Source organism: Centroberyx gerrardi, chromosome 13 (assembly GCF_048128805.1).
Source record: "Centroberyx gerrardi isolate f3 chromosome 13, fCenGer3.hap1.cur.20231027, whole genome shotgun sequence".
Taxonomy (NCBI): Eukaryota; Metazoa; Chordata; class Actinopteri; order Beryciformes; family Berycidae; genus Centroberyx; species Centroberyx gerrardi.
Genome location: NC_136009.1, coordinates 16,292,801 through 16,306,060, shown reverse-complemented (window position 1 = coordinate 16,306,060; position 13,260 = coordinate 16,292,801). Strand labels below are relative to the sequence as shown.

The following is a 13,260-nucleotide window of genomic DNA, read 5'->3' as shown; positions in this document are numbered from 1 at the left end:
CTTCTCCTCAAATTGACCTCATGTTTTACATGTTAAATATACCAAGAAGACTACTGTATACGATTAGTTAGGTTTCTTTTTAGCAAATAAACAATTACTGTATGTTTTGGGCTAGCATAGCTGCTAGATTATATTAATAGGTTTGATATTTCAGTCCCTTTGCTATATAGAAAGGACCAAGTCAAGTAGCTCAGACTCACTGTAGTATTTGTTGATGACAAAGGGGTAATTGACCATGGACCTATAATCTGTTAATAAGAGGGCAGTTGATTTGTGAGTGTGAAAGTGCATTGTCCATGCACCAGATAGTGCCTCCCTTTCTTCACCTCGTCCTTCTCTCTCTCGTCGTTTCTTTTCCTCCTGCTCTCCACCTCATCCATGTCTTTGGCATAAACTCAGCATTAGTTACAGTATGTGTCCAAAAAGCAAGCTTTTATCTACGGTACTATTAGATTATGGATCTTTTTCTATTGATGATCTATGTCAATGTTTTGGAGAGTGAATATTATCCATGATGCCATATAGTAGGTAGGTGTAGCCTGTAACAGCACATACAATACACTGTATATCTCATTATCATTTACTGTAAATGTTGCATTTAAAATCCCCTGCTTAGCTTTTGTACTGTAGCTACTAGATATTTTACAGCCTGGTGCTTGTGTCAGAAACCAATACAGTATGATTAGCTTGGTGTTATTATGACTTTTATGTCCAGGGCTATGGGACAGTTTCTAGTTACTTTCAGCTGTCTGTTGTTCTGTACTGTGCTAAGATGACCCCAAACTTCTGTGTGAAACTGATATGACCAGTGGTCAAAATACAGGGAGGAGAAATCTAAAGGATGGTGTAAATCAAGAAAACCTTTACCTTGTCATTGATAGAATTAAAAGGGGCATTAAACTGTACATGACACTGTTTTCTCAGTGTTTAATCAGTGTGTACTGTACATTGTACGCTATATTATCTTATAATCCCATTCTTCTGTACATCTTGTGTCATTACCAAAGACTTGGTCAGGCAACCTTTGTTTTGCTACTGTCTCCTGTCAGACTGGTTATGGTCGGTGTGACTTAAGTCGGTCAGCAGAAAGTATTTAGGACTCTGTATGCCTCAGGCCAGCCAACCTGTTGAGCACTGCAGCCTAATACAGTGGGAATGCATGCAAAATCTTAAGGAAGGTGAAGTGATATTCTAAGATAATATGGCTGTATTTTACAGTGCAGTATATTCAATCCCTCACTTCAGTTGAAATTTGTGCCCCCTTGTGGCTGCTTTGTTTTTCAACAGCAAATTACTGTACATTTGGTCTGTCAGGTGAGGATTAAATGGAACTACAGCACTTATTTAACTTATGAATGTTTTGGGTCATCTTGGTATATTTATTGCTTGGTAGAATGATTATAGATATCTTTATGTTGCCTGCTGGAACAGAAGACACATGGAAAGCTTTATTTATGAAGTTATGGAAAATGGATCATGTTGGTATAATATATTGCACTATTTATTGAAGTGCATAATCATGCACGAGTCATCTTTGTTTTAATATGATTTAATATGTTGATGTCAAGAATGTGTGGGAAAGACTGGGCAGTGTTTAAATACACTCAGCCCCGACTTGAGAAGATTTTGTTCAGAAACTGTGCCATTGTCGCTTTAGCAATCAGACTACCACCACTGCACCAAATTGCATTAACTTCAGTTTACAACTGACAGATGACTCACACTGCTTCCAACCCTCATGGCTCAAGTGCATCATGTTAAAAAAAAAATAATAATAAAACAGTTTTAATGCACTGGCCAATAATTGTTGAACGATAAATGTATAAATTGTTATTTTACAGATTTGGCTGCTTTTTTAACTGGCATAGTTCTGGATCTAAGCATGCGGATCCACTTATCTTCTGCTGTACTCTCTTTGCCTCTGTCCCTCTCTCCTGCCTTACCGCTTGCTAATGACAGCTTTTCCCCCCAAAGTGCTGCTTGTAAAGTATTGCCATCCTTGATCCCTGTAATGACTAACTGGAAACCTTCTTCTTGGCTCTGTCTTGTACATAAAACCAGATTGCTGTGTTGGGTCCCATCACACAGATGATATTAACTCTCTCTCTCTCTTCCTCTTTATACCATGATGAATTAGAAAACGACCTGCTACTTTGTCAAGTGTCTCCTCAGTGCAGGAGTGCTGATCGAGGATCAGTTTTGCACATTTCAGGTCGGTGCGGGTGAGGCGGTCAACAAGGACCTGGTAGATGATCCCAGGTCTGCACTCTTGCTCTGAGCTGCTTGACAGATTCAGGTCACAGCCTGTGATGAAGTCTTAATCTCAGTGCTCACGTTTATCTTTGAGTGTTCTGGAGTTCTGCTGGTGTCTTCTCATGTCTGTGGACACGTAACAAAAGTTGTCGAGAAAAAAAAAAATATGAGAAATAAATAAGTGTTGAAACTTATGCAACATTTTTTGTGTCATATGTTTGGATTTTGTCACTGAATTTTTGTTGTTCACTTTATGCATAATGGCAACTGGAAGTTCCATAGATTTCACAGTGAATCTCATATTTTGGTAGATGGACTGATAATGTTTGTGTTTCTCTGTACAAGCTCATCACGTTTGACATGGAAAAAGAGAAAAAAAGTCTGAAAAAACATGAACCCAACATGTATCAGATATTGCAGCCTCTCTGCTAACTGTGCAACCTAATGAATGGGTTTCCATCCAAGGCAAAAACAACATAATTATCATCTCTAAAAATACACCTCTGTTACATAACACTCTGTACTTTCGCTCTCAGGACAGATTGTATGCATGTGTGCGTGTGTACGTGTGCACGTGAGTCTGGTCCGCTGTGTATGTGAGGCCTTCCATTATTGATTATGCACTCGCGATGTACTCAGCTCAAGCAGGGCCAGTCAGACTAATCCCCTAATAACAGAGGCATAAACACTGGGGCTTGACACAAAGGCCCAGGATACAGTGAGGGGCGCCTGTCTCATATCAGGCCACTGGGGTTACAGCCGACCATTCAGCTGTTTGAGAGGTCTTTGTGACGGACAACAAGTTTGGTAAGATACACTTTTCAATGTGTAGTGAATGGTGAATATTTTCTGTCTCCATATCTCTCTGCCTGTCTGTCTATCTCTCGCCCCCTCTCTTCTTCCCCGTTTCTCTGTGTATGTTCACCAGTGGCTTATCTAAATTATTAGCCTCTAAATTCTCTTGAAGTGTCAACATACTTCATAGAAATTAAAATCTCCCTGTTCTGTCAGAGTTCCACGTCTCTCCAAATCTCTGTGCCATGAGCCGTCGCTGACAGACGCTACACACACACACACACACACACACACACACACACACAGACAAATACACAGACACCCTCCCCTACCCCACCAGCCTACGCTTCCCCCCACATACATTAACAGTGCCATAAGTCTATACTTGGCTGGTCACCCTATCCAACCTCTTTAATTATGCACACTGAGAAGGCCCCCCATCTGAGGTCTGGGTCCAGGTGATGCTGCTCCTTGGCCTTGGTGTTTATTGGCTGCTGCAGGGTGAAGCGGCAGACGGAGAACGGAGATCCCACAGCTTCAGGACCATATTGTAAGTACAGTACTGTGTGCATTTAGATTAGAATTATGATTAGAATCCTGAAGTTAGAATTATGATTAGAATGATTAGAATGAATATGAATATGCTGCTCTATGGATGATTTGTAGATATGATTTGGACTTTAAGGAAGGGGGTAAAAAAATAGAAGAAGTGATGTACTATTATAAAGTCATAGTAATAGTAATAGAGTCATATAATAAAGTAATATAATAAAAAGCCTTTACATTGATAATAATGTGAAGCATTTAGCATGAAAAAGAATAACTTTTCCAAAATTTCTGCTTTAAAAAACATATGTATTTGATACTGTATGTATTTGACTGGTTGCATTATCATAATATCTTATGCAGGCCTAAAAGTTAGTGCAAAGTATCTCCAGATTGTTGTCATACTTGGAATGAAGTTATGATGTCAAGATGTTACATGCACTAAATGCATTAAGTATTACTGAACTATGGTAAAGATATGCTGTACATATAACATTTACAAAGTTACCACTCAGAAGGCATCTGACTTCTTGGGCTGCTGTTTTCAATTAGTCGAGGGGAACAGCTTAACGTAATTTCCCATGTAGCATTTAGGCTATTGAATGGCATGGAGCTTGTTAAGAAATCCTGTGAATCAGTAAGGTTATCTGAAGCAGGATATCATGTCTCTCTGAACTCTAACACACGCTCTCTCCTACACTCTGTGGGGGGTACGCTACATTCAGCGGCCAGGGTCTTGTTTCACCACTTGTTGATTTCTATCTATGTGCGATGTGCTGTGTACTGTACATTGAGCATGTTTGTGTGTGTGTGTGTGTGTGTGTGTGTGTGTGCCGTCCCGGGGGTCTCAGTCTCTTAGAAGATTACTTTGGCCCTCTTACACTCACTGCTGGGTGAAGTTCTGTGTCACATTTCTCTCCAGGTGGGGCCCTCACTTTCTTTTTTCCTCTTTCTTTCCTCTTTTTCTGTTGTTGTTTTTGTAGTTATTGCTGTTATTCTTGTTGTTGCGTTTGTTTTGTTGCTGTTTTGGTTGTTGTTGGTCTTTTTTTTAAAGTAAACAAAGCATGAATGAGCGGATGAATGAATCAGTCAGTCAATTAGACAATCAAGAATCAACAGAATGAACACATTTTGAATAGTTAATTCTTTTGTTCATTCTACGAAGATATCCTTTTGATTGGTTCATGTGATCGTGCCAGTAACCATATGTATGTTGAGTTTTGTTTGAGCTTCTTGTGTTTTCTCCATTTCCAGAAAGAGCAGCTCATTGTCCTGTCCACTTGAAACATCAGCGTGTGAATGAGCAGAATCAACATGGAGAACAGCAAGGTGACCAACCATCAATACAGGGGAACACCAACAATAACAGGAGGCAGTTTAAGAGACGGGGAAGGGGTACTCGATTCCCTTTGCTAAAAAAAACAACAGAAAAAAACAAGCATGTTAACTCTAGATTTTAGGGTAAAATCTGGGGAAAGTGTTTTACTTTTTACACCGGAAGATCTGTTCCATTTCAACTGATTGCACACTGCAAAGTGCTAAACTAACATCAAAAGAACAAATGCTTGTGCAACCAGGAAAAGACTAACCAAGGTTTGAGGCTTTTGCATCAAAGAGAAAAGGGAAGACAGTAATGTCTGGTTCCCCGCTCTCACATAACAACACTGACCTGAAAAAAGTAGATGGTGTGTAATTGAGTTTCCTACACTGTGAACAGTCAAACAGCCTCCGGCGTGAAGGCACTGAGACAATAAAAAGTGCTGAAAAATGAACGAATAAAGAACGGTTTCTGTACAATTTATTAACAAATAATCATAAAAGCTCAGGACTATGTTATAATTTCTGATTGCCTTCCTCACCCCTGCGGTGTGTGTCCCCAGCAGCCAGTGAAGGAGGTGCCCCCCCTACCTCGCCACCCCACCCCGCCCCCTGTGAACTCTTTATCCGTAACACCTACCGCCACCTCCAAAAAACAATCCACCGGCTCCATCCAGCATGTGCAGGTGGCTTCCTCAGGTGAGCTCATCTGCTCTCCCAGCAGCATCTTATCATTACAGTTAAATGATGTTAATTTCTTACTGCACAAACCTCCACAAGAGTTCACAAATGGTCAGCCACAAAAATTGGCTACTCTGAGGACTCTGGGAAGTTGTTAGGACCACTTTCTCTGTTCCATTTTAAGCAGCTTAGTCAAAAAATTACATTCATGCACATCTGAAAGCCAGGAAAAAAAATCCAGGTAATACTCTTATATGGAATTATCTAAGATCTAGATTTTTTTTCACCTCTTTCTCAGCTTTGCAAGTAAATTTGCCTATATATATTTTTGTATCTATAGTATGCAATATTTAAGAAATTGGGTAAAGAAGCCTGAATGCCAGTGGTTACAGCAGATTCACATGGCACACATGGTAATGTTGGAGTTTGACTGGACTGTCCTGAACTTCTATGGAGGTTTGCATGCTGAAAAGTTAATTTAATTAATTTATAAATTCTCATGATGTTGAGATGATTAATTTAGAATTTTGTACACAGTTAAATGTGTAGTAGGGTTAAAGCAATTCATTGTGTAAATCAAAAGTGTATCCCTTTTTTTTTTTTTAGCTGATTCAAGTACACACACACACACAATCTTGTCTTAGTTTAAATCAGAATCAGATCTGATTGTCACACGAAGGAAAGGCATTTAAGGCATTTAAAATTCATAAATACTTGTAATATTCAATAGATTCAGCCACGTTGCGTTCCATGGTAAACATCAAATGCTTGTCAGCATTTTTTCAATTGACATAACTGACATTTTATTTGCTGAGTACAATGGATACATAAGTAAACACACTACATGTCAACATGTGCATTCAAAGCCAAAGATTTTTTCCAGTGTAGCAGCATTGACATATAGTCAAATATGTGCAATAAGTAACTAAGTGCTTGCATGCTTCAGATAAATTAATTCAGATAATAATTAACTGAAGCAGTACTGTGGCTTGTTAGTGTACAATGTTTTGTTATTGTTGTTATTGGTGTTTTTTGTTTGCAGTGGTGACATCGTTCAACCTTCTGAAGCCTCCAGAGAGAGACCACACCCTGTTCTCTCAGATGAAGTCTATTAAGTCCCTGAGGCAGGCCGGCTTCACTGCAGTCTTCACTGGACAAGCAGTGAGCTGACCTTCAAGCTAAACATAAATCCTGTATTAGTTCAAGTTCAAGTTCAAGTTCAAAGTTCTTTATTGTCACATATGCAGAAACACAGGGTTATCTGTACAATGAAATGCTTAGGGCGAGGCTCAGGTCAAACAACGTAAACAACCAAAAGTACAGTACTAGAATAAAAAGAATAAAAAGAGAAATACAAAATAGGAAATAAAAATATATATGAAAAGACTATATATACTATATACTAATAAAGTGTTCACTAAAATGTGCAGAAGTTGCAGCGAATGTATGACTATTACAGGAAGTAAAACAGTAACATTATAAAGGATAATAGCATATAGACATATGACAATTATAAATAATATATATAATATATATATGTATATAATATAATCTATCATCAATTCGAATTAATATTAATCATATTAATATGATAATAGTAATAATAATAACTATAATAATTAACAACATTAATAATCATCACATTAATCATAATTCATATTATAATAATTATTATAGTTACTATCATAAATAATGTTTATAATATAGAATATTATACATATAATTGAGGTTATGATAATTATAAAGTGCAATAAATGAGTAATGCAAATGGCAGTGATACCGTTATGGGAAAGACTGACAGTGCAAATAGGCTGTGTATGAGAGATGGAGTATTGTCCTTATATGTCCATATAAATTGCCCCAAAATGTTCACTGTGTTTGTTAGGCTTCACACTATACCACAATATTTTCACAATTGTATACACACACACTCGCACACACACATACAGAGTATACATGTTATAATATATCAGTGGATGAAAAGCTCACAAAAAGGAAACTTTTCCAATGTCAGATTGATATTGATTCATTTTTGAAAATCCATAAACAGTTATGGGTTGTTTAGTTTTACCTTTAGGTTTCACAGGTCTTTGGGTTATGATACTTGCACAGCCAATAAAGGTCTTTGTAAACCTTCAGAGGAAATAAACTGCAGCAGAAAATAGACTCATGAGGTTTTCACAACAGTGATACCATTCTTGAAAATGTGTTCCAGAGGTTGGACAACGAGGAAGTGGTGGAGATGCCTATTGTGGATGTGATCCTGGCTGACATCGACTCCCTGGTGCCCACTCATGACGAAGCCGGCCGCCCTATAGCAGAGTGGAAAAGGCAGGTGATGGTGCGGCAGCTGCAGGTCAGGCTGCAGGATGAGGAGGAGCAGAGGAGACAGGTACTGATGGTGTGTGTGTGTGTGTGTGTGTGTGTGTGTGTGTGTGTGTGTATGCACATGTGTGTGTGCAAGTAAATATGTGTTTGCACAGACTGTAGACTGATGTGAGTGTGTGTGAGCACAAATTTATGTACAAACCCATAATGAGCAGGATGAGAAGTAGAGCATACAGGGGCTGAATCACTCTGGAAAGTCCTTGTCTACACAATTTAGAGACTTAAAAGACTGTAAGATGCTTTCTTTTGCTGTCTTCAATGTTAATCTAACCTCTTTTGATGTTTGACAGCTGTTTTTCAATAAATCAATCAAAGCACCCTCAGTCTCTCATAGAAGAGAGAGAGAAAAATTGTGTGAATCGTGTAAAAAACATTTTGGTCTACTCTAAGCTAATGGACAAAGATGATTTTATTTCCTTGATGATTTTGTGAAAAAGCACCTCCTCAGGATTGTGTGTTAAATCCTATTCCCCCTCCTACCAGGGCATGACTAATGGCTACATGCCAGTGGACGGCTGGAAGTACTCCCAAGAGCACAATGCAGTCTTGGGGCCCTTTGGCGAGCTGCTGACTGAGGATGACCTGGTGTACCTGCAGCGACAGATTGAGAACGTGTCGCTCCAGAAACGCTGCCAGGCCTATGAGCTGGAGCTGACCAGGCTGACCGAGGAGCTGAGGGCTATTTTACCAGATCCCATTGTCAACATTTCCCTTAACAAAGAGGTCCTCCAACAGATGGATGCGGAGGGATGTCTGCCCTTACCAGTTTGGTGCAGCCGTGTCTCAGAGATTGTCAAGAATATGTCACTGCTACTGACCAACCTGACCAGCAGAGAAGAAGGAGGGGAGAGGAGCATGATGGAAGGGATGATGGAGGGGATGAGGGAGTTGCAGGGGGTGAGGGATGGTTTAGGAATTGACCTGGGCCAGGGCTTGGGACAGGAGGACCAAGGGACTGGGCCAGCTCATGGGGAGACATCTAGTGGGTGTAGGATACCCCACATTGGGATGGCATCGGCGTTTAGCCACCGTCTGGAGACCAACAGCTACAGTAGAGCACGGAGGGACAAGGTAGAGAGGGAGATCCAACAGTCTGGGGTGTCGGTCAGAAACCTCAGATCTAACTTTGAAGGCCAGATTGGGGGGATTTATCCCTTCGCTGGGTTTGTGAACAACTCGCACAAACAGGACATCAAGGGAGGCCAGGGGTTGAAGAAGCAGATAGAGGTGGGAGCTCCTGAAGTAAACAACCAAAGTGCCAACACAGGCCATGGCTGTGAGGTAAACCACCATTATACTCCTAAACAAGCTGTGATGGAGACTACCAGCTTAAGGAAAGAACGTATAGTAGTGCTGTTCCTCAGCCACTGGAAGAAGTCTGCATATGCTATTACGATGAGAGCAGCTAGGCTGCGACAGGGACAGGAGGCGGTGTCAGGGAGAGCCGATGTGGTTGCAGTGACAGCAACACAGACCCAGCAGAGCGTCACCTCCATGTTTCAATTCTGCCGCCGAAGAACTGCCGTGGACAAGATGCTCCACTCCTGGAGGAATGTAAAATTGGAGCTCAGAGACACGGCCAATTGCTGTTCCTCCTCCGGTCTCCCCTCACAAGCTCCACCCCCTCGGGTCACCTACTCCCCGGAGCAATTCCTGCCAGAGGTGGACGGTGTTGCAACGACCCACGATACCTTGACCCTCGACCTATTCATGCTGGGATACTTCCACATCTTGGAGCAAGAGCTGTCACCGGAGGAGAGGAAAATGAGGCATCTCCTCTGCTTCGAGGTCTTCGACCATGTCGGCAGTTTCCCCTGGGAGACGGTCAGGGATTTCCACAAGGCTGTTCTCCAGGAGATCCAGGCTGGGAGGCGACAGTGGAGGGACGGCTTCGAGGACATCAAAGTGCGCTTCTTTGGGGACTCGAGAGACTGCCGCTGTCCATCATCATCATCATCATTGTTGTTGTCAGATACTCGACTATTACCTAAGGTCGTAGTTCAAACTGCTACTCCGGATGAGTGCGGCAATGACACAGACTTCTCCTGTTTCAACAACGAAGACATATGCAAATATATTGACCGCAGCTTTGCTTTCTGGAAAGAGAAGGAGGCCGAGCTGTTTGATTTTGAACGTTAGTCTGCAATTTAAATTAATGATTTCATTTTGATATTTTTGCATAAAATTGATTATATGTTGGTGTTTTTGTGTTGGTAAATAAAATTCTATTGACTATGAGAGTGCTTTTTTGATCAACTGATCAACAAGGAGTTTTTGTCATTTTTATGTACAAGTGCATCAACTTATGAATGTTTTGTTGACATAGATTAAAGGCTGTGTTATGAGATCTCACCATTCCACAAGACCCCACCCACTTATCCATTTCAAACATTCCTCCCTCCTTCCACCCACACTCACCCCAGCAGGCATCCCACAAGAAGGGAAACAAAGGGGGAAGTAGGAAACTCAGCTGTCTAATTTTCTCAGGTTTTATGCAATGTAAAACCTCCTTGATCCACTGATTGTGTGTAGGGGGAGAAACATGCTTCCATTCCAGAAGAATAAAATGTCGGGACAGTAAGGTGGTGAGGGCCAAAACAGTCTGCATAGCAGGCAGCTCTTGTCACAGAAGGGATGCCAAATAGGGCTGTAAGGGGTTTGGGGTCAATAACATTTCAAATATATCAGTTCAAGCATTAGTATATCAATATTATATGTATGCTCTTGCATTGCAACAAGCCATGTGTTGCACAAATAGAAGAAGAGTGAACCAAATCCAGTATGTGAACCCACTGTTAATTTGAGAATTCTTGCTCCCATGAGTTTTTAAGATTAATAGGAAGGTCTGGCTTTGTGGAGTTTATGAGTTCATATAACCTATAGGTGAGATAAGGCGCTTTTCATTGGGGTCAAGGGTCAAAAGGGAGCCAATTTGAGAGTCGGGAGGGCGATTGGGGAACTAGGGGAATTGATTTTGCACAAAGTGCCTAATTGGAGAATACAGAAAAAGTGGGATTTGTAGAAGCCAAATATCGTTGAAAGCCCAAGGACAAGAAAACCCCACTGCTATAAAGATCATTGATTGAGAGAATGCCTCTGTTGGACCAAACATGGTCTGTTGGGTCAGAGCATGATGGCAAGAAGAGATGGTTATTGCAGACAGGGATAGAGCCGAGGATCTATGTAGGCCAAAATGTTCATGAAATTGCACTAGGCAAATTCACATGTCACATGTTGGCGGCTCCAAATACCAGTGAGACGTAGCTGTTTGAACTTCAATATCTTAGACCATTGGTTAAAAATAGTAGGAGGCAGTTAAACATTGAAAGTAGTGGCATTATGGTCACACACACAAAAGTACAAAAGATCAACACTGGACAGGGTAAACCCATGGGTGTGCCCTCAGACTAAGATTAAATGATCCAAACTTAGATACAAGTACATTTTATGGGCAGCATACATGAATATTGAAATCTCCAAATGTTAACACACATATTTGGGCATAATGACTGACCAGAAGGTCTGGTCAGAGAATTCTTGAATAAAATTGCCACTCAGCTTGGGAGGCCTACAGTACTAAAACACACAGAGGAACTTTACCAGTAAATTAAAAAACTCAGAACTTCAAAAGAAATTCAAATTGCCAACAGAAATAATTTAATATTTAAAACATGGCAGAGAGCCGGGGGAGCTGGAAATGAGAGAAATCTGGAGGCGTTGTCTCAATCAAGGGGGTAGAGTCTCTACGCCCCAGCCACATTTCTGTGGCCATAAAAAGCCTAAACTGTTAGCAGTGACAAAGGCAGGTAAAAGACTTATTAGGAGAGATGGTTAGATTACATTACATAGATACATTTTGTGTGCTGTCCTGTGCAGTGTCCTGTGTAATTTGCTGTGTTGTCCTGTGTAATGAGGGTCTTGTACCATCAGTTAGCTACTGTGTACTGTTCTGTCCTGTGTCCTTTGTGTTTTGTCCTGTCAATGTCTGCGTCTTGTCTCATTTGGGTTGGGACTGACTGAGAAGAGTGGGCAGGGACGAGCTGATTGTAAGTTGTTTCTTAAAACCTCCAAGTTTCTGGAACTGCAATAGGGATGCAAACCATCCTGCTTGTAGGCATCTTTCCTTAAATAAGTCAAAACTGTGGATAAACACAAGACCTGTAGTGGTGCAGAAATTTTTCCAGCCAGCTGTTGAGCGCATCCAGGTGGCTGAAGGGCTCGGCCGGGGCCGTGCCTGTGTGTCAGGATCGATCCTGGGACAATACAATGCTTACCAAGGTTCTCGATGATGAAATCTCTGAAAGCAAATAATTGTTTTTAAGATATAGTAGCGAGCTGTGGATCATTATTTAGAAGAACAGACATACAGACATCTTCGTCACTCAATCGTGTGTCTTTATTGGCGAGTAACACACAACTCATCATTTAGATCAAAGCACCTCCACTCTTGTACTGAGGGCAGGTCACTAAACTCACACACACCTTTCGTCATGGTTTAACAATGTGTGAAATGAAATACAACATAAACGTCTCAGCCGACAAGAAAAGGAATAAGGAATAACAAGGAATAACTAGCAACACTAAGTAATGTGGCAACACAACAACGTGACTAACAAACTAACAATTCTAATGCCCCCCGGGGCATGCTGGGAGGCTTCTCCCCGCCCCTATTTCCCTGGGATGCTACAATATTAAAATATACAAGATATACAAGTTTGGACTGCGGCAACAATCTTTGGCCAGTTTGGGTAAAAAAACAACAACAATAGTGCAGGTCCTTGACTAACTATGAAAATATCAGCGAAGTTTGATTTTGAGCAGATTAGAACAGTGTGAGTTATGCACATTAGTGACAGACAGACAAACGGGTGAACACATAACCCCCACTTGATTACATTACCCCCTTTGCACCAAGGACCACAATGAAAATAAGCTTACCAGCTTTATTGTGTTATCCTTGACAATTTCTGAAAACTGTACATAGCTTTCCCATAATCTGGTTTCTTTTAATTGTCTAATAAATCAAAAGCAAAAAAAAAAAGAAAAAAAAAAAAAAAAGTAAATGGGACTAAGATTAATACACATTTTATTCAGAAGACTAAGACTAAAGCAAAATCACTATTATCTATATTTGCTTCCAAACGTAAACAAAAAACATATTATATGTATTTATGCACCTACTGTGTATACAAGTGAGGTAATATACATATATTTCCATGTTGGTAACCTCAGACACACACATGCGTGCACATAAGCATTGCTGCTTGTCTTATTTGGGAT

At 40.6% G+C, this 13,260-nt stretch overlaps 1 protein-coding gene across 1 annotated transcript; it reads left to right on the top strand.

The window, feature by feature from the left end:
• Positions 1 to 4,908: 4,908 nt before the first annotated feature.
• Positions 4,909 to 10,119, top strand: espnlb (espin like b). Its single transcript, XM_071925080.2, has 5 exons — positions 4,909 to 4,923; positions 5,478 to 5,610; positions 6,635 to 6,753; positions 7,808 to 7,984; positions 8,464 to 10,119. The coding sequence occupies exons 1-5, from the start codon at positions 4,909 to 4,911 to the stop codon at positions 10,117 to 10,119; spliced, it is 2,100 nt and encodes a 699-aa protein (XP_071781181.2).
• The last annotated feature ends 3,141 nt before the right edge of the window (positions 10,120 to 13,260 follow it).